The 25,834-nt window shown below is 32.8% G+C and overlaps 1 protein-coding gene across 1 annotated transcript; it reads left to right on the top strand.

The window, feature by feature from the left end:
* The first annotated feature begins 1,150 nt into the window (after positions 1 to 1,150).
* On the top strand, positions 1,151 to 25,834 carry LOC140432639 (sphingomyelin phosphodiesterase 1-like). Its single transcript, XM_072520670.1, has 10 exons — positions 1,151 to 1,584; positions 2,911 to 3,206; positions 3,273 to 3,425; positions 6,173 to 6,397; positions 9,569 to 9,738; positions 11,971 to 12,162; positions 17,032 to 17,202; positions 22,104 to 22,284; positions 22,361 to 22,551; positions 25,604 to 25,834. Exons 1-10 carry the CDS (start codon positions 1,509 to 1,511, stop codon positions 25,770 to 25,772), a joined length of 1,824 nt encoding a protein of 607 aa, XP_072376771.1. The 5' UTR covers positions 1,151 to 1,508; the 3' UTR covers positions 25,773 to 25,834.

Here is a 25,834-nt window from a genome sequence, read left to right as displayed (position 1 = left end):
CCTATCTTATCATCAACTAATGAACTAAATACTATTGCGGCAATATTACTACTATCATCAGTATCATCACTATCTGAGTAAGCTACAAGCTTTTTATCACAGATTAATAAATCAGTCTCTTCTTCGGCAGTTTCATCAATATTCGAAAATAAACAGCTGTCAATATTCAAATTTAGACTTGAGGAAAACTGAAATCCACAATGGCATCATCATCTAGAACAGAACTAGGCATTTGGAGTTCTTGTTCATGGTCTTTTAGTACAGGCTCTAAAAGAATATCATGCTTTAGCGCTTCATTGAGGACCTCATTTTCAGTGGAAAATGAACCATGGTTTTTATTATTTCCGCTGGATTCCTGCACATTGCTTTTCTGATCTTCCCAAATGGATTGCAATGCAAGATTCATTATTTTGTGCCCCCGAGAAACCGTTCTAAAAACCATTAAAAAAAAAGAAGTAAGCGCCATTCAAATGTTAGTTTTTTAAAATAATATTACTACCAAAATATAACTTTAAAATTAAAAAAAAAGAAAATTATACAACAAAGTCAATATATATTTTATTTAGGTTCAAACCTTATTTAAGTCGGTTAGATAAACGAAAAAACTTTTTCTGAAAAGGCCTAACCGACAGTCGGTAAAATTGTACATTCTTATGGTATATTATGATTTCTCAAGATAAATAATCTAACTAAACGCTTAACAAAACATTAAATATTAATAGTATTTCAAATTATTGTTTACCTTATAGATATAACCACGTTTTCATACCCAAGACGTAAGCACCACCTTCCACTGCGGATCTTGTCGCTTACTGATTTCGGTGTCTCATCTTTTAAGAAACTCGTTTGGCGGTTAGAAAATTCAAAGCTTGTTTTAGCTGAGTTGGAATTTTTTACAGCTGCGTCTATTTAATAGTCGATAGGACGTAAAATGTATTTTATTTTGATACCAAAACATAAATTTATAAATTTTGGCGCTTATGCCTTTTTGTCGTGACGCCATCGATATGTCCAAAATTTAGTAAATTTACAATCCAAATATTCACTTTAAAAACTTAAATAACGATTCTCGACATACAGAACGACCTTCACAGGTTCAGTCACCGGAATCCAATCCTATCTCAGTTTTAGTTAACATTAACATTATACATTTCAAGCAATTTGTAATGAGTTGTTAATCGAACTATTAACCAGTTGCTCGGTAGCGTCTCCAATATAAGTGTGTTCCCTATGATTAATAGTACTAAATTAGTAATGATTAAATTAAACGATTTAATAAATGTAAATTACATTTAAACTAGCACATAATTTCAATTTAAACAATGCCTATTATTGACAATTTGCTGTAAATTAAAAATATGTGCTTGAACAAACTAGAAAAGATAAAACATTATCACAACATAAACAATTTTTTATTTGAATAAAATTTATATAAAAACATTTGATCAATTTATAGAAATTATTGCTACAACGACAACGTTCGCATATAATTTACAAAGTGTAATAAAATGAAGACTGTTTTAATTTTATCCCTAGTGATAATACTTTTGGATTTTGTGATTTGCATTTCAATTGGAAAGGAAGGTAACTATAATTAATTAATTAATTATAATTTATTCGTATCATTATTCTTTATAACAATTACTTAACAACGATTTGAAAACTTTCTTCGACTATATCTATATTTCCAAATTTTGATTATGTTTGATTAAAGTTGTTTTTTTTTACTTTCTGGTTGTTTTTTATTTAGTTTTCTATGTTAATAGTGCCTTGTTTTCTAAATAAACCTTAGTTTTCTTGCTAAATGTTGGTCAACGTCAAATGTCTGCTTCACTTCTAACCAAACATAATCTTCTTTTAGATTTTAAAGTTCTATTAAATAAGCTAGAGGTGGAACTTCATATGATCGTATTAAAACAGAATTGAAGCCGGCTAGAAAGCGCAATTTTTGGAGGATAAAAAATAAGGAGGCAAGAATTTGAAAATTACTGTCATAATCACTTTTTATGTCGATAAACAATGCATTTGTTATCATGGAATTGGAAAAGCTAATTTGAACATCTGTAGTCAGACGAAAGACTGCATCCGTCGTACCACAGACTTGTTTGTGTTCCAAATTATGTTGCTGATAGTATACTTTGCCGTCTTATCCAAGTTTTCATTCCCAATTCTGGAATTCTTTCGAATGTTTTAAAAATGCATGACAATAATGTAATTGCTTGATATGACTCCGGATGGTCTTTATTTTTCTTGGTGTAAGAATTAATATAACAAAGCAATCAATAAATTTGTAAGGAAGTATTCCAGTTTGCAATATACAGTAATAAATATGCTAATTTTTATGCTATTTATTGAAAAGAATATATTTTCTGTCAGAACTTATTTTCCGATTTTCCTGTCTGACAGATGAAAATTTTCAGTTTGTCAGGGTCGTCATTGAATAGGTACCTTGAAGAAAATTGTATAAAAAAGGTAATATTCTCTTATAGAAATTGTGGCATCCCGAATTTTCAAATCGGGAATATAATCAAAAAAGCCCTGACAGTATAAAAAATTTAAAAATAAATTAATTTAAATCCATTTTTAATTGAAAACTTAATACATTAAATTCTTATATCTCAAATAAATCTTTCCATTTTAATCCCAATTTAAAAACAAAATCCTCTCAGTATACCGCTATGAGTATACACGTGCTTTATGATACTCCTGCTTTAATATAATTGTTGCGATATTTTGTTTTTGGATTTGTGGGTTAATTATTTAGCGAATGCTTGCCTAATTAATCGAATAAAATTACTTTTAAATTAAATAACTTTGTATACAAATGGTTTCCTTTACTCCACTATAAGATAAAAATAATAAATAATTTCTATACCAATGACACTTAATAAAGAAACAATGTATTTTTAGATGCATTTAAGCAAATGTCAAGAGGTTTATTGGAATACCGGAGAACAGGCACTCGACCGCAATATTTGAAATCGGCTATCGAAAGATACAATAAGCCTAACTTTTTTCAAGTACCAACAGGTACTTTTAAAAAATCAGAAGTATGTGATACTTGTGCACTAATAGTAGACATGTTTTTGTACCAAAGAAGAATGGGAATGAGTGATGAAGATTTTAAAAAGGAACTTCTTTACTTTTGTAATCTTTACAAGGCATATCCAGAAAGAGTTTGTAAAGGAAGGGTAGATCTTAATGCTGTAAGTTAATAATTGAATATCATCATAAGATCTGTTAATATTATGTGGACATATTTATTTTTTTAGCCTATATTTTTATACATCATTGATAACACACCCAAATTAAATGCAATCGATGCATGCGGAATAGCTTTGCAATACAACGATTGTGCTCTTAATCCAAATTACAATTGGACCATTGATGTTCCTCTGGCAACGAAAACAATAAAAACGAAGAAAGTAAGTAAACACTGATATATACGAAAATAAAATAAATAAGAGATTGCTCTGCACAAACCTACTTAAAAGGATCTCGGCTTCAACGTATTTCTTTAATTCTTTAAATATTTTTGGCCTTCGCTTGAATACTGCATTTTTTATTATGCATCACAAAAAAAATCGGATGTGTTAGCTCACGTGACTTTGGTGGCAAGTCAAATGTTCCACGCCGTCTCATCCATTCGTCCAATTATTGTTTAACAAATCTCTTATTTCCTAACCCTAGCGTGGTGGTGCTCAAGGTCCTACAATCCCTCCATTCCAAATGTCTGCTCAAATTGTAATACTTTTAACTCTTTTTCTAAATCATCGTAGGGATTACTGTAACTCCAATAAACAGAATTATGTCGATCAACCTTGCTATTTCATTTAAATGTGACTTCGTCTGTCCACAAAATCTGATCAGAAAAGTGATTTTCAAATTCAGATCGAATTACGAACGATTCAAAAAATTTCACTTCCTTGTCAAAATCATCTTCATGTAAAGCATGCAAAAGTTTTGGATGGTAGAACTGGATTGAGGGAAAGTATTGGACTCACTCAATATATCTTGAAGACTTGACCGAGGCAGGTTCAGTTCTAAAGCTCATCTTGGAGTAGATACGGTGTTGTTTTCAACAACACTTTCTGCAACTAACTGTAGATTTGATTCTGAACTTGGAGCGCGTTGACAACCACATGGCGATAAATCTGTAACATTACCAGTGCTTTTTAATCTCTTGTTTAAATTAAATGAGGCCTGCTATGTTGGCACCTCAAGTTTGGGAAGTTTCTCCTCAAAAACGTTCTCACAATAGCGCTGTTTTTTATGTCGCCACCACATATATATCGCGAATACACACACTTGTCGTCAATTTGCAGTTTATTTCTAGTAATCAATCTTTACACTTTGCATTTTGCACTACACAATCAAATAATAAAAAGCAGAAAGACCTCTTTTTGATAGCAAATTAAATGAACCGCAAATTTAAGCATTTTACTGGAAGCTGTTAAGCGACGCTAGAAATAACCTTTTAGTCCGCCATTTATCTACGGTTTACCCTTAAAAACACTATCATTCCTATCTTCCACAAGTATTCCTGATGAGAAGTTGAATACCTCAAAACACGTATACAACAATGGTGGAGTTCGAATTGAAATGTAATGTAAAGCTTTCACCCTTGTTCTACACATGTTCAAGCTGTTTAGCTCTCATCAGCAGTACTAGTGGTAGCTTTGAACTGAAATGAAATTCGTACAATTTGGTAGTCTTATTAACATAACATGCCTGAGTACGTTAGTAGCGACCTTTATATAGAGCAATGAGAAGTCAGGAGACTACTATTGAGAGATTTTGGTGAACTGCAAATCCAAGGCTTGCTAAAAGCTATTGGAAGAGGTTGGGACTACCCTTTTATTCCGACAATACTTTTACAGTTTAGGTACCTTTGAAAAACACCATCTTTTGCAATCTTGGTCCAGTCGTCAGAGAGTTGACCCCTCAAAATCATACGAGCAAGCTAAATTTTACAGAGAATATTAATTTTCAGACTTTAAAGTGGAGTTTGGAAGTTGCAAAAAAGTTTACCACTTTTACCCCCGGCCGTCCCCCTAAAATTTCTCTGGCAGGGGGTGAAAAAGCAAAAAAATCGATTTACTAAGAATCTGTACACCGTGGAAAAAAATGTTTCAAATAAAAAATGCAGCTGAAATAATTTTAAATAAAAATGTTTATAAGCATTTTTTGTGTAGAATAAATCGTTTTCTTAGAAACAACGCTTAAAGCGACCGTCGATTTTGCATGTCAGTTCAGCGCGCGAAGTCAGTGTTCAATAAAATTTGTATCAGCTTGACGGTAAAAATTCTATATCTTTTGAACCAAATGTCCTATCGACAACAATCGAAATGAGTTTTAAAGGCAAAGAGTGCAGTTTTCGTATGAAGTTTTTGTATTTTGCCGGGAATAACCTCAGTTTTTATAAGGGTGTTAAATAAATTAACGTTGTCTGATTTTTGCCATTTTTTACGATTCTCGTGGGATCAATAAAATTGATCACCTTTATTGACCAGTTGTAGTAAAATTTGTAAAAGTGGTAAACTTTTTTGGGTCCCAAAATTAATATTCTCTGCAAAATTCAGCTTTTTTGTATGATTGTTTGATTGATTTGTTTGTTTGTTTGATTTTTAGAGGTTTAGTGGCATTTTCCTCTCTGACGACTGAAGTATCTTTACATAGAGACGTTGAAATGAAAGTAAACGATTGCATCTCTTTTCAATTCAATTTCCACCATTGTTGTGCACGTGTTTCGAGCTGTTGAGCTCTTATCTGGAACACTCACAATAACTTTAAACTGAAATGAGCACACTAAGTATACATTTTATTTGTAGCAGATATATACAAAATATTTAGGACAATGTCAACAAATACGCGAATTCTTGAGGTTAGGTTATGTTATCAATATTAATTATAATAATATGATAGTTATTATATTTGCGATAACTTGGTGATATTTGTTTCAACATTAATGTGATCTAAACTTTAATTTAAATATATGTTAGTGTGTGTTAATTTTTTTACATAATATATAGTATTTGGCCAAAAAAGCAAAAATATTTATTGCTGTCTTATTTCGCGTTACATTTTAAAGATCCTTTTTTGAACCAATTATTTTACCAAAGAAATATTTTGCAAAAAAATACTCCAAATACATTACTAAAACTAATTTTAGGTAACATCAGAAAAACCTTTTAATATTCTTCATATCACCGATATTCATTACGATCCCAGATATACTGTCGGCAAGATAAATAGTTGCGATGAACCTGTGTGTTGTCAAGATGACCAACCTAACGCAACCACTTCCGGAGAAGCTTGTGGATATTGGTCTGACTATATTAATGCAGATATCCCATGGAGGACTGTAGTAAATGCCTTAAATCAAACTAAAAACCACGTAAGTATATCTGAATTATAAAATATTAATTGGTAAAACAAATTAAATATTGAAAACCATCAAAAGAAGATCTAATAACCTGTGAGATGCTCAAACAAGGGACAGAGAGTACAAGAAACATTATAGATTTTGTTATATAAACATGTTATAGAAAACAAAATACTGAAAACGTGAGATGATACCCGGGCCATACATTTGCATAAAAAAACAATATGATGAATATAGAACTCTATAAATCGCTTAATATGTTGTACCACATGTATAAATTGCTAATACATTGGCAAATCTTTTTGAATGAGTGTACCAAGTTAGGTTTAAAAAGGCTTTAATATGGTGTACCATCTACAAACTTTTAGAATGTTAATAGACATCACGGAATACAATTTCCTGCTGCATATGGCTTTCAAAGACTGTCAAAAGCCTTTTAGTAGGATCGAATTCTGGATATTTGTGTTAACCATGGACGATGTAAGAATATACCCAAGAAACTCCATTGTTATTGGCAATATTTACAGAAATGCTATCTTTTGCATAAAAATCAAGGACTTTAGAACAGTTAGAGTGCATCTCTAGACAGAAAAGGATGATAAGTGAATGATACAGAAGATAATATCTTAGATAAACACTTTTCAATCTTGTTAAGTGTTTTTTACATGGTTTTATTTTAATAAGAATAAACGCCGAAGAGCTGAAATCATAAACAAACTAATTGGAAAGTATAGATAGGACTTTAAACAAATAATATATGATATTAAAACCAAAATGATAAGCAATTTAGAGAAACTAAAGTACGAAGTTGTTCGGAAGGTTTAACTGCCTTTTATGCTGGCTTCGGTAAACCAAACTATATATTTAAGTTCAGGGTATTCGAAATATTATTTTATATAACTACATCTCCAGGTCTAGGTGTCGGTGCCATGTAATAACAGTGACCAAATATAGAATTTAATCATTATTTGACGCAATTTTAGGTTTAAGTTGTCGTTTCATAAGAATAATTTCATTTTCAGAAATATGTAATTTTATATAAGTTTCAAATGAGGTTATCATCATCATCATCATCATTCTCAGCGTATTCTACCGATTATGGCGCAGCATTTCTTACATAGTCATTCTTTATTTCTGCCTACGACTGTCTAATATTCGCTTTTTCTGTGCCATGTTGTACCGGTTTGTTTTTTTATGTCATAGTTCCATCTTAAATTTGGACGTTTCCTTGGTCTCTTGACGCCACAGATACCACAGTGTAATTCTAGTGGACCATCTATTGTCAGTTTTTCCGCTACATGTTCCGTCTACCTGCCATTTTAAACATTTAATTCTGTGGATTACATCAGTCACCATGGCTTTATTTACATCAGTCGCCTTGGTTTTCTGTGTGATCCATTTTATTGGATCTTCGATTTAAATATAACTGCATTCCTAACAAAAGATTCCCAAGCCAGTTTAATTCTTCTATTGGTTTCTGAGAGTAAAGAACCAGATTATTACATCGTGGACATCCACCAGGTCGTTGTACATGGTTTTTGTCGAGTGAATTTTTAGGCCAGCTTCGTTGCTAGCTGTATTTAGGTCGCATATAAGTTCTTGTAGGTCTGCAAGATGATTTACAATCAGAACGAATAGATAGGTCTTTGTTCTACCAGTTCTTTTTGCTGAATATATTTTCGAGAGTTGGACTGAAGAGCTTTGGTGATATTGCGTCTTCTTGTCGGACGCCTCTGGTAGTGAAAAATCCTGGATTGTTTTCATAAATTTTTACCTTAGCTTTTGCTTTGCTTAGCTTTGCTTAAAGTCATTTACTAGTACAGTTTGTCAATGCTTTGGTTGGTCAACGCCTTTATTATTTTCTTAAGGTATATAGAATCGAAAGCCTTCTCGAAATCTATGGGAGTTAATGCTAGCGGTATTTTATATTCTTTGGCCCTACTCATTCTTTTTCAAAGCATATGGATATGATCTAGGGTACTGAATCCACTTCTGAAGTCAGCTTGCCTCTTGGCTGTACATCATCTAATGCATTTGTAATATGCTTTTGATTATCTTTGTGAATATCTTGTATATGATTAGTAGTAGACTAATAGGTCTATATGTTTTGAAATCGTCTTTGCTATCTTTCTTATTCATGGGAAATATGATTGCTATATTTTAGATATGATCTGATCTTGATCTTAAGCAGTTCGTAAATATGCCTGCGAAGATTTTCCAGGTTTTTTGCCAGCATATTTCAGCAGTTCCACTGTTATGCTATCTATTATACCTGCTTTACTGCTTCTCGGAGGCTTCTTACTGCCAAGAAAGACTTCTTGGTTCGTGATTGCTTCTTCAAGTGTTTCAAGGTGGCCTTTGTATAGTTCGCTATAGAATTTAGTCACGAGTTGTATTATTTCATTTTTGTCTGGTTTTCTGGTGTTTTCGTTTGTCAGAGCAACGATTTGCTTCTTCTTAATGATTAATGCTTTTCTTCTTTTCCTATAGTTTTTCTGGTTTTTGATTGCAGTTTTTGCCAGTCTTTCATTCTATTTTTTTATGTCTTCCTTAATACTTTTTCTTATTGTCTTACAAAGTTCTGTGTATTGTATTCTCTGTATGTTGCTAGTTACTTTAATTTCCTTTCTTTTTTTAGCATTATCTTGGTTTTATTAGACAGTTTACTATGTTTATTTTGTTCTTGCGGGCCTTCGATTTCTTTGGCACTATCAAGGATAATTTCCATTAATTAACAGCTGTCGATTTGGCCATGTAATTTTTCATCATTTCCTTTGGTAGCGATCTGAGTTTCCTTAAAGATTGTTAATATTTTTACCGGTTACTGTTGGTTTTCTCATTAATTTTATTCTTTATTAGTTTTAGATCTAGAACAATTTTTTCTCTGATTAGTCTATGGTCACTGCCTGTTTGAAATCTATTTAATATATGGCATCTGTTATTGTAGTAATCTTGTTGGTTAAAATAAAGTCATTTTTGTTCTTGGTGATTCCATTTAGTGCTTTTTAGTGCTTGTCAAGTCCATTTTCTCTTCGATTTTTTTTTAAAGAATGTAATTGCAATAGGCATGTTTTGGTAATATGCAAACTGAACCAGTCTTTCTTCCCTTTCATGTCTCTCACCGACTTCATACTTTTTCATAAGTTGGCCCTTGTCGTTTCTTTATATTTTTATCTTTTTCAGAATTACGACTACGTATATTTCACTGGAGATATCGTGCCTCACCGATTATGGGACACAAGTGTGGAAGACAACAGTAAAATAATATCTCAAATATTGGACGCCTTCGCTGATTATTATAAAGTTCCTGTTTATCCTACTTTAGGAAATCATGAAGCAAACCCAGTCGATAAGTATGTCCTAATAAGATTTTCACTATTCATATACCCTATTATGGGAACAAAAATAACACAACCTATCTTAACTTATTACTAATACCCCTACCACATCTTAGCCATCCTCAGACGCTGTGTCAAATTCCTAGCCTTCGAAAGTCTATCTACGATTTTCATGATCTTACTGTCAGTAATTTAACAATATTGTTTATGGGTTTTTTAGCACAATATTCTTATTATAGCTTTACTTATATTACTATATAATTTAATTATATTTTAAAAAATAAAATTAAAAAAAAAACTAATGCCGAAAGTATGTTTTATAAAGCCATTGAAAAAAATCCCAATTTAAGAAGGCCATGAAATCACGTATTTGTACGGACCCGGAGCTCCTGCGTAGTCACCATGTTAAATGATCTATATTTTTAACAAATATTTTTAACATAATATTTCTTCTTTATAGTAGAATTCTCTCTTCTAATGCCAACCATAATGTCGCTTCGCCTATTTTAAAAAATTTAAAACTGTGTGTCCTTGTGTTGTGTAGACTAATGAAAAATTTTATGTTTATGCCATTCTATGATTGTTGGATAGGCCAAAATTGATGAAATTCCCCTGAAGATGCTCTAGGAAGCGAAAGTACTTGGGCAAGATTTAATTAATAAACTGTGCTCGATATCTGCCTTTTATTTGATCAAAGTTCATTTCTTCGAGCATTCAACCTTATATCAATTCTTCTTTTATTATTATATGTAGTATTATATCTTCTTCTTAAAGTGCCTATCCGTTCCGAAAGTTGGCGATCATCACGGCAATCTTTACTTTATTTATTGCAGCGCGGAACAGTTCAGTGGTAGTCGTGTTATACCACTTTCGTAAATTTTGAAGCCAGGAAATGCGTCTTCTTCCCAGTCCTCTCTTACCATTTACTTTCCCTTGGAGAATCAGCTGGAGAAGGCCGTAACGTTCTTGATTTCTCATTACATGTCCTAAATATTCCAACTTTTTAGTTTTGACGGTCATGAGAATTTCACATTCTTTCCCCATTCTACGCAGGACCTCCACATTAGTAACTCTGTCAACCCAGGATATACGTAAGATGCGCCTATAACACCACATTTCGAAAGCTTCGAGCCGATTCATAGATGCAACAGTCAGTGTCCATGCTTCCATTCCGTAGAGCAGAACTGTGAATATGTAGCAGTTCAATAGACGGCATTTTGTTTTTAATGATATGTCTCGACTGTTGAAAATGGTTCTCATTCTAACGAATGCTGCTTTTGCTTTTATTATTCGCTGTTTAATTTCTGTTGAGTGGTCCCATTGGCTATTTAAATTGGTACCTAGATATGTATATTGCTCGACTCTTTCGATATTCTGTTGGTTGATTGTAAGTTGAGCGTTTAGTATTGGTTTTTTACTAATTGTCATAAATTTGGTTTTCTTTATGTTAAGAGCTAGTCCGTATCTGTTGCTGACTTCTGTTATGCGATTTGTTAATATCTGTAAGTCATTCAGATTATCGACAAAAACTATAGTGTCATCTGCATATCTAATGTTATTCAACCATTCACCGTTTATTAGTATTCCTTTCGCACAACCGTCTAAAGCTTCCTTAAATACCCATTCAGAATAAATGTTGAACAACAATGGAGACAAAATACAGCCCTGTCGTACTCCACGTTCTATTGCAATTTTATCAGTTAACTGGTCTTCTATTTTGATTTTGGCCGTTTGATTGTAGTAAATGTTTCTGATAATTCTAAGATCTTTGTTGTTAATTCCAATTTCTTGCATTAGAGTCATTAATTTGTCATATTTTACTCTGTCAAATGCCTTCTGGTAATCTATAAAGCATACGTATATGTCACAATTTACATCCCTGCATCTCTGAAATAGCACCTGTACAGCAAAAAGGGCCTCCCGTGCTCCCAGAGCATCACGAAATCCGAATTGTGTTCTTGTTAGTTGTTCCTCACATTTTGTATATATTCTTTTGTGAATGACCTTTAGAAATGTTTTAAGTAAATGGCTCATAAGGCTTATAATTCTATAGTCTTCGTACTTTCTCGCATTGGGTTTTTTTGGAAGATTTATAAAAGTTGACACTAACCACTCTTGGGGAACCATGCCCTTATCATATATACTGTTAAATATATTTGTCAACCATTTTATGCCATCATAGTCCATAAGTTTTAAGAATTCTGAGTGAAAATTTTTAGTATTATATAAGTTTTACTATTATTTTAGTTACTCCGAAGAAACAGATCCCTCACTTTCAAGTAAATGGTTATTTGACTTACTTTTTCAAAAACTATCTAAATGGATGCCAATTAATGAAGTCAAAGATACAATATTAAAAGGAGGGTATTATACAGTTTCGCCTAAAAATGGGCTAAGAGTTGTTGTTTTAAATAATAATGTTTGCAACTCAGGCAATTGGTAAGTGCTTTGTTATATTTAGGGCTATTTTTATACTTTTGTCTTACAGTACATAGTCAAACATATTTACACATATTTCCCTAAATTATTCTCATGTCTGCTTTGGGACTTCAACATTTCTACGGCATAATTTTTATCTTCAATAAATTATATATATATATATATATATATATACACGCTGGTATGCTGGTATATTAGGCGCCACGCCCTTCCGGTAGGGATCTATGAAGGAGTATCACTGAGCCGCAAGCCCTTATCTCTTGCAGTACTGCTCCACTATAAGCCGATCAGACACCAGCATATTCTAGTCTAAGCCGCAGATTCGTTTTAGAATTTTAAACTGCTGTGTTTTTTTTATTTTTCTGTATACTGAGCCAGGGCTTGAACGCATATCTACTTAACTATTCGACAGTAAAGCGAATGAGTGTCGGCCACCCGACCCGCTTGGCTATCTGACCGACCAATAAATTTTAATGATATAATTTAATTATATAAAGTCACTCATTTTGTTTTGTTACTAATGTTGCTATGACAAAACAATTTAACAAAAATTCATCTAGTCGTAGAAGGATTTCAAAACAAGCAGATAACTACCGTAATACTGGCTGATCTAACAGCCAACTGATGTGATATTGTAAAAATACATAACATTTTAAAATATCCTTGTCCAAGAAAAGTCGTAGAATCTTCGTAGAAGTCATAGTGATAGTCGTAGAATAGAAGATTCATGGAAGTCCCAAGGAAGCGTAGTTATTCCGGTCCTGTTAAATATATACCCAAATAAGAATCCAAAAACAAAAGGCTCAAGTCATTTCATACACGACAATGACCTGGCTATTCCAGTACAGTACAATCGTGTCTTCTGCTGCAGTAGCAATAATTTTTGCGCCTGCATACAAAAACGTGCGATCTGCACGATCAAAATTTAGTGGAATTTATTCGCACAAAGAGATTGACAGATTGGCGTTAACGTTAAGACCAGATTATTTAAAATTAACCTGCAGCAGATCTTTGTAACCAAAAAATACGGTCACCCCGTTATTTTTTATGTCGAAGGTTGAGATCGAAATTCTTTTTTTGTTTCGAAGACTTATTACCAGTAAACTTTATTATGATCATCGGTTTGAATTGTAAAATAAAAAGTTTCCACGCTACTACTCAATGTATCAGACAGTCCCTAATTTTATTGTCTTACATTTTCATTTGATGCAACACTTTATAGCTCTTTGAAGTTATAGCCTTTTACAAAATGAAAATCCATTTTTCAGTATCTCGTTCAAAGTGTTTGATATTTTTTTAATGGAAGTGGACACGTGGCATTCTTATAGTTAGAACTCGTGTGAAAAATAACAAAATCTGCGAATCTTATAAAACTTTTATATAAGTTTTGATTTTTAAATAACCTGTTTGTGTGCGCTACAAATAAATTCACATTGTGGCAGCATTAGTTTAACAGAGTGTTTTAAAACAATTTTGCAGCCTAGTACCGTCCATTTTTCCATTAGATATAATTCAAAAATTTTGTAGCCGGTATTTCAAGAATTTTTGCTACGAATAGTATTAAACAGTGGCATCAATGAGCTTATAAACAAAACATAATTTAAATCCTTAGATTATTGTACAATTATTGTACAAGATTGTTAAAAAATACATCAAGTATTATAATGACGTTCATCTTTCCAGATATGATTGATGAATTATAAATTTAATTCTCCTAAATTAGGGTTTTAGATTATTATCTTTAATCACAGATCAATGACAGGAGCCGTAACCGCAAAGCATTATATGGAAAAATATCTCAATCAGAATTATGAATACCTCTCTTCAAAAAGAGAGACAAATCGGACCAAAATAAATACAAAGGAATTAATTTACATAACACAACAGTAACAATAACAACCAAAGTGATAACAAATAAACTGAATGAAATTATAACACTAGCAGGAGAACAACAAAGTTTTAGGTCGGGAGCATCATGCACCGATGCTATATTTATAATGAGGCAAGTGCAAAAAAATGATTAGAATACTACAAACCGTCATATCTATGTTTCGTAAACCTTAAGAAGGTTTTTGACTGGGTCAAATTAAAGAACGTTATCCAATTATTGTACTCAAGAGAGATACCTCTAGGAGTTATCAAAACGATCAAAAATATATAACAAATCATACAATAAAAGTAAAAGTAGAAGAAGAACCAACTGATGAAGCCTTGAAGCTGGCAATGGTATAAGACAGGGAGATGTCCTGAGTCCCCTATTGTTTAACCTGATTATACTACTATACTACTTTCTCATAATGAAGATGATTTACGACGTATACTATACCAATTTAATATAACCGTTAGAAAATTTAACAAGTAAATTTAACATATTCTTCTTCTTCTTCCTCTTTATAAGCAATTCTGCTTGTTAATTGGCGGATTATTACATTCATGGAAGGTTGTCACTTCATCTTTTGCGTGGTCGTCCGATACTTCTTCTGCCGATTGGTGACTTATCTCTTGCTGTTTTGACGACAAGGGTCTCGTCCATTCTGCTTATATGATTATTCCATTCTTTTTTTCTATTTTGTGTCCATTTATTTATACACTGTATGTTACATTTGCATCTAATGTTCTCACTTCTCTTTCGATATCTCAACGTATTTTCTTCAATTCTCATCTCTGCAGTTTCCAGTAGCCTTTACATTGTGGCTGTGTCAGGTCTGGTTTCTGAGGCATATGTCATTATTGGTCCTACACTGGCTTTATAAATTCTTGACTTCATCTCAGTAATAATGTATCTGTTTTGCCATGTAGTGTTATTAAGGCATCCTGCCAGTCTATTTGCTTTGTGTACTTGGTCTCTCACTTCTTTGTCCAGGTCTCCATAGCTAGACAGTGTAATTCCCAGGTATTTTATTTCCATTACTTGTTCAATACTGATGCCATCAATTTCTATTTTACATCTGGTTGGGTTTTTGCTGACTACGATTGTTTTAGTTTTCTGAGATGAGATTGTCATTATGAATTCTTTTGCTCTTATGTTAAATCTGCGGACTAGTCTTTGCAGACTATCTTCATCTTGGGCTATCAATATTTCGTATTCTACGTAAAAGAGTATTGTTTCCCATTCTGTATCCTCTTCCTTTGTTAACGCTTTTCATAATTTCATCCACGATCAAATTGAAGAGCATGGGGCTCAATGAATCCCCTTGTCTTATTCCGCTGCCTATTTTTATAGGTTCTGTAAGTTGTCCATTTATTTTGACTTCCATTTTGTTGTGAAATTATTGTTGTTAATTTAACATGAATGAAATATAGAGAAATAAAAATGTCGTAAAAGAAATGAAAGGCAGAATTTACAAAACAGTCATCAGACCAATTTTTACATACGCGGCAGAAACACGACCTGACACAGAGAGGACTAAAAGGATGTTAGAAACAGCAGAGATGAAAAATTAATGCTAAAACACTATGGGACAGAGCTAGAAGTATAAACGTAGATACAAGGTGGATAACTTCAAGAACTGGGTAAGAAATAGAAGAGTAGAATGCAACGATCATCGAATGACAACAAATGGAATAGAAAAGGCGGCAAGAAGCGGTTCCCCCAATAGAAAGACGATCAGTAGAAAGATCAAGAAAGCGATGGAACGGAAACTAACTGGAATCACAAAATGCATATACCACGTAGACGAATATTTCTTTATTTTAACATTTTATATATTGCTACATCAACTTGTTGGTAATACTGGTAGTCCCAAAGTGGAAAAAATGAAGAAATCACTTAAAAGAGTAAAAGGATAATAAGGTGTTTCTCACATGGTAGTTTAAAACAATTTAGGGAGCAGACGCTTACTATCTATCTCTTAAGAATTATTTAACGGAATGAGATTTATCGATGGATTTCCTTAACTAGTACATACCGACGAAACTACTTTTAATAGAAATTATATTCTTGTAAATCATAAAAGGGTTGCTGGTGTAAGCACATATTCATCAATTTTATTGAAATAAGTCTTCTACTCACAATCTGTAACAGGTTTCATTTAAGTTGAAAAAAGAATGGGCTACCGCTTTGTTTACAAACAATGACTGCGAAAAAACTCTTCACAACTCTACACAACAAAGTTTTTTATTATCAAAAGACAATCAATGCAGGTACTACCTCCGCTCTTGACCAATATTTACTACATAGACGTTTCCTCTACAAAATCATGCAAATTTACTTATGAGGATGGCATGGCTTTGGATAAGCAAGAAAAAAACATCGAAAACATGCAAGCTATTCTCGAGAGTGATCTGAATATTATTAACACATATTTTTAAAAAATGGGACCTCAAACCAAATCCGACAAAAACAAAATTTACGGTTTTCCATCTAAATAGCCGCGATGCAAACCATTGACTGAACATAGAAAGCGAGGAAATTGTTGTAAAATATATTTCAAACCTAAAATATTTCGGTACAACATTAGATCGCGATCTAACAATTAATCAACACTTACAGAAAACTGCAGTTAAAGTAAAAACCTACCACAAAATCATTCATATGCATGCTTGCACACTTTACGCTCTGGCATTAGTCTATTTAACAGCCGAAAATTGCACTCCAGTGTGATTAAACAGTCACAATACTAACTTTGTAGATACACAACTAAATCACACCATGGGATATATTCCAGGGACTATAAAGAACATGCCAAACATTGGGTTAAGTTATTTATGCTCCAATAATAATTTAATTACTGTTGCAAATTTAGGTAAAGTACACAAAAATATGTGTTTTTTATATCACATCACTAAACACGAATTTATATCAAATAACCGTGAATTTCATAAACAATGTTATTATTAATTTAATACTTTATATTACATCTTTTACAGGTGGATCATTCATCAACCTAACGATCCCTATGATCAACTTCAATGGTTATCAAACGTGCTGCTGAAAGCAGAACAAGACAATGAACGAGTACATTTATTGTATCATATGCCCTCTGGACAGGACGAGTGTTACAAAATTTGGTCCAGAGAATACAGGAAAATTATTGAAAGGTATTTATTATGGATTTGTATCGTTTCATCCTATCATTCTACATAATCTTTTGATACTCGCATAGACGGTCTGCTTTTGTTCCAATATTGTTTCATTAGTCAGGGAAAAATATACGTTTTAAACAATAAAATTTTGTTTAATATAAAAGATAGTACTCAAAAGTTTTAAAAATCTTGATTGTAGATATTTTTTATGGGTGAGTAGCAAATCTTCAACTTATTTTAACACACTCCTCGAGATTTTGATGAACACCAAAAAACCATTAGCTACATAATACAGGGTGAGTCATAACTATTGGGACATAGACTAAGGACAGGTTATTTGGATCAAAATATGGCTATTGGGCCAAATATGGCTTAATAAAATGTTGCTGAGAAAAAAGATACAGGGTATTGAAGTTAATTTTTGTTTTTTGTTTTTTGCTAATAGTTTCCCTGTATATTTATAAATTGCTATCAAAATTGGCACAGGGGCATAATCTTAGACAAGAAATAGTATTTTATTTACAATTCCACTATCAAATACCAAACTAATAAACAAAGTGGCAACTAACGTAAGGTTTCCGTTTTGACGATAAATCAAAACTAAACACACTTTAACTTAAAAGAACTCCCAAAAACTCAAACTAAATGTTCTACATGGTCTCCTCCTATTTCTATGCCTTCTCTAATTCTTTTTATAAAGGATTTTTGGACGTTAAAAAAAATATTATTCTGTCCCCTTATAAGATTAGCTGCATTTTGAATGTATCTCCAAAGTTTGTCTCGTGTATTAATTTCATTGGCATAAACTAAGGACTTCATATGTCATACTCACTACTTCTTGGTGGCCATTGAAAATCACTGCCTCTGCCAATCCATCGTTAAGGAAATACGTCATTAAGATAATTTCTAACAGCTAATGAAAAATGAGGTGGCGCTCCATCCTGCATAAACCACATTTTTCTTCTTACATCCAGTGACACATCATCTAAAATATCACTAAGAGTATTTTCCAAAAAGAATAAATAGGAATCTCCATTTAAATTCGGAGGAAGAACATAAGGCCCTAGTAGTTGGTCGCCTATAATGCCACACCAAATATTCAATTAAAACTCATGCTGAAAATGTCTAGCTTTCATAGCATGCGGGTTTTCTTCTTCCCAATAATGACTATTTCGCCAATTAAAAACCCCTCGTCTGGTAAAAGTTGCTTCATCGGTGAACATAATATTCTTAATAAAGTTTCTGTCATTGCGATGTTTATTCAGAATACGTTTTCAAAACTGTAACCGTCGTGGAAGATCTGTTGGGAGTAAAAAATTTTGAACCGGAGTGAAGTGATAAGGATGGAGGTTCTCTTTTTTTAGAATTCTAACAATAAACGACTGACTTACTCCTGTTGCTGCTGATAGATGTCGTGAACTTATTTCAGGATTTTCATTTACTCGAACCAAAAGTTCATCTTCTTGATTAAGTGTGATTTGTTTCGGTCGACCACCCCGATTTTTAGTGTGAAATGACCCAGTTTCACCTAAACTACGATAGAATCTTGCAAAAGTTTTGTGATTTGGTTGCCTTCTGTTTGAGTATAACATTCAATACATTCTGGCTGCCGAGCGACCGCAAAAATTTTCTTGTGCTTATACGCAAATCATATCTCGCATTTTTTTATTAGTAAAATGATGTGACGAGGCATTTCAATCAAAAAAAGTAATGATTACTTTTAAAAAATGCAACATTACACTACACTGTCACATCAAAAATAATTTATCTGAACAAATGACATTTACCAACAACAATTATCTGACAGTCCAAAGCATACTTTTCATAAATGAAATAATATTTGAAATCCTTTTTTAAGACTCTAAGCAGTTCGACTGCGTTTTTATTGAAAACGGTTAAAATTATCATGATTAAACAAGAGTACCAATTTTACGTAAAAATGATGTTTCCGTCATATTTTCTAATAAAAATTACTTAAAAGTTTCATCAGAAAATGTTAGACTCAATTTGATCATTAGGAATGATCCACGTGGCGCCCTCTATGACAAAACGTAAAATTGTAAATAAATAACTATTTCTTGTCTAAGATTATGCCTCTGTGCCAATTTTGATAGCAATTTATAAATATACAGGGAAACTATTAGCAAAAAACGAAAAACAACAAAAATTAACTTTAACACCCTGTATCTTTTTTCTCAGCAACATTTTATTAAGGCATATTTGGCCCAATAGCCATATTTTGGTCCAAATAACCTGTCCTTAGTCTATATCCCAATAGTTATGACTCACCCTGTATATTATATTATTTAAGTGATGTTTGAAAAAAAAGGACTTTAAAAGTGTTTAAAGCATTTAATTTCTAGCTAAATTCTTTCGGCTTACAAAGCCGTCTTTAGAGCTATGGTTAAATTTAAAAAAAATACCACTACAAGAGTGTTACTATTTTTACAACTTAAATTATTCAAAAAGAGAAACAAATTTTTTTATTCAAATTTAAAAACTTTGTCTAATAAAAGAATTTTTTTCGTACACCACTGACATTCCGGAAACAAGATCGGCCATAGACATCTAATTCAAGATAAACTGACTGCTGCAATACAGTCGCGTTCTCCCAGTGCAGCAGAAAATACTGACACAAAGCAGTCCCTGCATCTCTGTCTAATGTGCTGGATTCGTCGACTAACTGACCTTCTCATTGGTCATTTACGTCACTTGGTCGATAAACCTGGCAAACTAGAAAGAGATGCAGTGACTGCTTTGCGTCAGTTTTCTCTGTCGCACTGGGGGAACGGGCTGGTATTGCAACGATTAGTCTATCTTGTATTATATGTCTATGCAAACACCCATTTACCTGGGAAAAGCGTAGGTGACAGGCATACTAAAGTAGAGGATAACATGGTCCTACAAAGCGGTGATTTTGAGAACACACTATGTAAGAGATTACAAGTTGCTCTCCGACTAATAAAAACATGGTGCAAGGAATACTTAATATCTATAAAAATAAATAAAAGGAAGACAGAGATGGTCTTCTTCACCAAAAAAAGAAGAATCACGGGCTTAATACCCCCAAGGATTCTAAACTACAGTCTAAACTTTTCTGACGAGGTAAAGTACCTTGGTATTACCCTTGACAGGAAGTTAACATGGAACTCACACTTAGATGGTAGAACTAAAAGAGCATCTATTGCCTATGAGCACGAGTCAATTAAACTAAAGTTTGTCTTTGATAAACCATACAAAAAAGAAACAAGACAGTATAGGAAGACAAACGGGGCAAATGCGTATTGCTTATACACCGATGACTCCAAAATATATAGCCGGTAAAACTATAATAATCTGCACAGATAGCAATCGCTACTAAAGTTGAATAGATCACCTGTCACATCAGTTTTAATAATGGAGTGTCACTAGTCACTGACTGAAGCTTCGGTTGGTAATAAAATCATCCTAAGGTGGATTAAAAGATACAATAGGAATAAAAGCAATCGTATTGCTGGCCAATTGGCTATGAAGGCGGCAGGCTTAAGACTCTTAGAACCTAGGGATCTTTTTGGTTGGTCAACTACAACAATCGCGGAAATTGTCAAATGTCACTCCCATACGCAAACCGTAAAAAAATTGGGAGAAGGGCAAGGATGAAGACTTGCCAGACTAACACTAAATAACCTTGAAAAGTCAGCATTAAAGAAGTACTTGGGAATGACCAAGAAAAACCTACGCTTGACAGTTGGTTTTTTAACTGGTTACTGTCAACTAAGCAAACACTTCCACACATTGGGGCTAGTAGACACAGCTATATGCAGGAAGTGTGAACGAGAAGACGAAACTGTAGAGCATGTTCTATGTGAACGCCCGGAGTTATCGTTAATACGAGAGTACGCGTCGGTTAATCCTGGCTTACACTTGCCCACATAAGGGAGATGTCTCCTGGTGACTTGTCCTTCTTCTTATAGTGCCGTGCACCTATAGTGCGTTGGCGAATTATCTTAAGTCCAGACGTCTGTTCTGTCTTTTGCGGCATGCAAAAGATCGCCAGTGTTATTTATGCCTGTCTAGTTATTTATGTTCTTTAGCCACGATATTTGTTTGCGACCTACTCTTCTCTTTCCTTCAATATTTTCCTGGATGATTAGTTGAGAGATTGCATATTTTTTTCCTCTCAGAATATGGCCGAGATATCCAATTTTTCGTACCTTGATTAAATCAAGTAGTTCTCTCTCAGTATTTGCCTTTTAAGACTTCCTCGTTTCTCACCCTATCTGTCCATGGTATGCGGAACATTCTTCGCAACGTCCACATTTCGAAGGCCTCCAACTTATTAATGGAAGATACTCTTAACGTCCATGTTTTCATGCTGTATAACAATATGGACCATACATAGCATTTAACCATCCTCTACCGGAGATTGAAGGAAAGATTGCGTTGACTTGTCCACCTTTCTAGAAATCGCAGGATGATGGACAATGATCACATGACGAAAGCTCCGTTGGGGATGCAGAATGGGTCAATTGTGGCCTAAGTGCTGTGGAACTTAACTCGCTCTCCCTACTCTACAGATACAGATACAGAACTTGATTTTTTTAATTATTTTCGTGAGCTAATAAGCATACCAATAAATCACTGATAAAAGTTTAATATATTTTTGGTAAAGAATTGGTAAATAAACATTTATAGATATCGAAGTAAGATTGAAACTGAACATTAAATAGAACAGGATAATTCTTTTTTCGTTTACAAATATATACCACATCTGTAGTAGATCGAGACTATAAAACTTTTGTTTTAATGATTTTTTATTTTCTTCTTTGCTGTACTAATACCACAGGATAATTATAATTTGTCATGATTTTTATAACGTTATAAGCGAATACTTGAAAAAAAAACGGAGAATAAAATACTGTTTTCTTACATTTTAGATTTTCGAAGATAATTGCTGTTCAGTTTAATGGCCACACTCACAGAGACGAATTCTTTGTCTACTATAGCAAATCTAACTCCAGTGAAGCTATCAATATGGCGTGGAATGGAGCATCAGTCGTAACTTATGACAAAGCGAATCCAAGCTATAAAGTTTTTTCAATTGACGGAAATACATTCGTAAGCGATTGATTTTTATCTTATTTTTATACGACGTGAAGTAGTTTTAGTACGTTTTAAAACATTCTCCTTTCAGGATGCGCTTGATTTCGAGGAATGGACATTTAATCTCACTTTGGCCAATTTAAATCCAAATAAAAATCCCGAATGGTACAAGCTTTATTCGTTCAAAGATGCATTCGGCGTTAAAAGTTTGGAAGCACAAGAAATCAATGATCTTGTAATGAGAATGACCCAAAAACATGAACTTCTCGACCAATATTACAGGTAAATGGAAGATTTGTCTTTAATTTAGATTTTATTGATTTATTTTTTTAAATGTTTCATTTATAAAGTTTATGAATTAATTTTAAAAAGAAAAATTAGAAATAACTACATTACGGAAAAATAATCATCATCCTATACAAAAAATCATTGTATGGTATGTCCTTGGAAGGAGTGTAAGACAAAGAAGAAATACGATATGTTGACATGTATACCGTTGAATTTATCTCTACGGAAAGAAATGGAAGAATTGAAGGAATACAATAACATACCAGCAAACGAATGAGGAAGAACCTGTCGGAACTGTTTAAAGGAAAGGAACATAATAATCAACACAATAACGTACCTGAATTAAGACACGAAATAGAAATCAGTTTTCGGGCAGTACAGATTCCACAGAGAGAGATTCCAGAGATTTCCTGAGAGAAGTAGAGGTCACCAGGATTAGACAGAATAACCAACGAGCTTCTAAAACACGAGTGAAGTATAACTCTGGAGATGACAAAACTTATAATACAAAAACTAATATTGCACTGCAATACAGTGTTAAAGAAAGGAGATAACTAAGACCCCAACAATTATAGAGGTATAAATCTACTGAAAACCGGACTTAAGCTTACCACAAAAGTCGTAACCAACAAAATTAACAAACGTATATCTTTATCAGATGAACAACAAGGATTCAGGTTCGGAAAATCCTGCGTATACGCCGTAGTTGTACTAAGACAAATAACAGAAAAGGCCATCGAGTACAATAAACCAGCATATTTATGTTTTATAGACCTGACAAAGGCTTTTGATCGCATCCAAGTCGAAGACGTCTTACACTTACTGTATAAAAGAAACGTACCAATTGATATTATACAAACCATCGAAAACATCTACTTTCATAATTGAATACAGACAAAGACAAATGGAAAACTAACAGTGTATACTACTACCAAGCGGAGTCAGACATGGTGAAAGAAATCTTCTAAAAAATTTAAACTTACATAAAACTTTAAATTATTTTGTATTAAATTGTACCTTAAAAATATTAATAATATTATTTATTAATTAACCCATTAGCACCGAGATTAATAAATTATTGATTTTGTATTATTTTTTGTAATATTATTAATGAACTGTGTTTAAATAATAAAAAACTATATATAGAGATATTTCATTTCTGAGATATTAAGTGTTGCCTTAAAGCAACAGCGCTTGCACTACCTAGTTTTTGTTGAAAATAATAAACCAAAAAATTAAATTATTTGGGATACAGTAAAGTAGTCAATAAAACAAAAATAGATATTTATTTATAAAAAATGTAATTCGGTGTTATTAGTTAATAATTTACACTATCGAGAGTGAAACCGTATAAAACAAGAAGTAAATATTACAATATCACATTTTAAACACATTGTTCTAACGATAGATTTACATGTTTTAGACGCACATCTTCTTTTTTTTCCCATCTGGAATGTACTGTATCAAATGATTGATGGTGTCAAAACGAATGTCATCCGATACTAGGCTGTCGATAGATGCTGTCAAGGAAGTCGTCGATCTTCCACTTTCTTTACTAAGTACACTATATTTCGCTAAATATGTGCTTACAATCTCTCTTGTAAAATCTAATTGCAATACCTTTTCTCTGCCAGTTTTATTATTGGCCAATACCATTTTTTGCCGCGAATACTGATCCGGTAGCAACTTACATTCTGCTCCATTTGGTCAGTTCCTCCCATAAATGTATTTACTTGGCGATCAATTTCGGTCTAGAAACAATTATGTTTCGTTTGAGTTTCTGAGAAAATCTTCTTACTTAACTTACTTCTTGAGTGCCGCAGGATGATGAAATCATTGTTACTGCTGCATTATCCATCCACCGGACATATAATTGTCCATCATTTCGTTCAATAGCAGTTTTAAAATAACCTCTATCTTTTTTCAGAAACTCATTTTTATAACTCCTATGGCGTTATAACCACGAAATTTTAAAAATGAAAATAAAGCCGTTCCAGAAAACAAATTATCCATATAAATATTGTATCTTAGATTGCTTTTCTCGACTGGCAGATCGTCTAATAGTAATAACAAAGGACTGGCAGCTTTTCCAAATAGTTTTTCATAGTCATTATTTGATTTTGGATTTTTTCCTTGGTATAAGTTAAAGTTAACTAAATACCCATTTTTTGTGTTGACACACCACATTTTGTATCCAAATCTAATTGGCTTTTCTCTAATAAACTGCTTGCAGCTATGTCTGCCAAAGTATTTTATCATACTTTCATCGTAAGATAAATGTTCTTTTCAATAAAAAAAGTTCTTTTTAGTTCTTTTTTAATAAATAAAAAACCTCGTCTAGAGCAAAAATTACAAAATTTAAAATGTAGGTAGTACAAGCGCCTAGCGTTGTTTTAAGGCAACGGCTGGGTTACAACAGGCACTGACAAGTAGTTATTGATCAATTCACATAAATTATTTAAAATATGTTTTGTTACAAGTATAATCAATACAAATTTAACATACATAAATAATAAGTTTCATTTATATCAAAATTATGATACTTACTCAAATCAAATGTACATTATTTTCGTTCTAATATTATACTCAACATCAAATGCACCAAACTAACAAACAGTTCTTAACACCGCAAAAAGATACGCATAACTGAGTGTGGGCGATTATGGTTGATGGAATTTGCAAGGTCACACCTCTTGTATGACGGTCTTATGACTTCAAGCTCCTCCCAAATACACGCATGTCTGCCGTTGCTTTAAAGCAACGCACGGCGCTAATGAGTTAAATTAATTAATATGCAATTAGTTATTTAAATTAATATGTAATTATATTAATATGTAATTAATACAGTATTATTAATTAAACATATCGTTTCAAGAACAAAATATGATTGAAATGTCAAATGGTGGTAGTTCAGATTTCTTTCCTAGATGGCGTCGTTAGTTTACTGGACAAACGGTGCGACTTGTTATCATAGCCTTTTATATAGATGATATGTATTATATTTTATATCTATACAATCTTAGTTATGCTGCTAACGTTGTTTTAGGTACAAATTTAGAAACGGGGACGTTGCTCTAAGAGAAGGTTGTGACGATGACTGCAAAAAAGACTTATTATGTAGAATGGTAAAAACTGAATACGGTGATGATCAAGTATGTGAAAAAGTAAAGGAACTATATGATCGCAATGAAGGCGTCAAAGTAGTGGCTACATAACTAGAAATTTTTAATCTATCTTTTTTGTAATATTTTTGTAATAAAACAAGGTTTTTTCATGA

The sequence above is a fragment of the Diabrotica undecimpunctata genome, chromosome 1 (assembly GCF_040954645.1).
Source record: "Diabrotica undecimpunctata isolate CICGRU chromosome 1, icDiaUnde3, whole genome shotgun sequence".
Classification (NCBI taxonomy): domain Eukaryota; kingdom Metazoa; phylum Arthropoda; class Insecta; order Coleoptera; family Chrysomelidae; genus Diabrotica; species Diabrotica undecimpunctata.
Note: the sequence above shows the minus strand (reverse complement) of the source record. Positions and strands in the feature narration are given on the sequence as shown.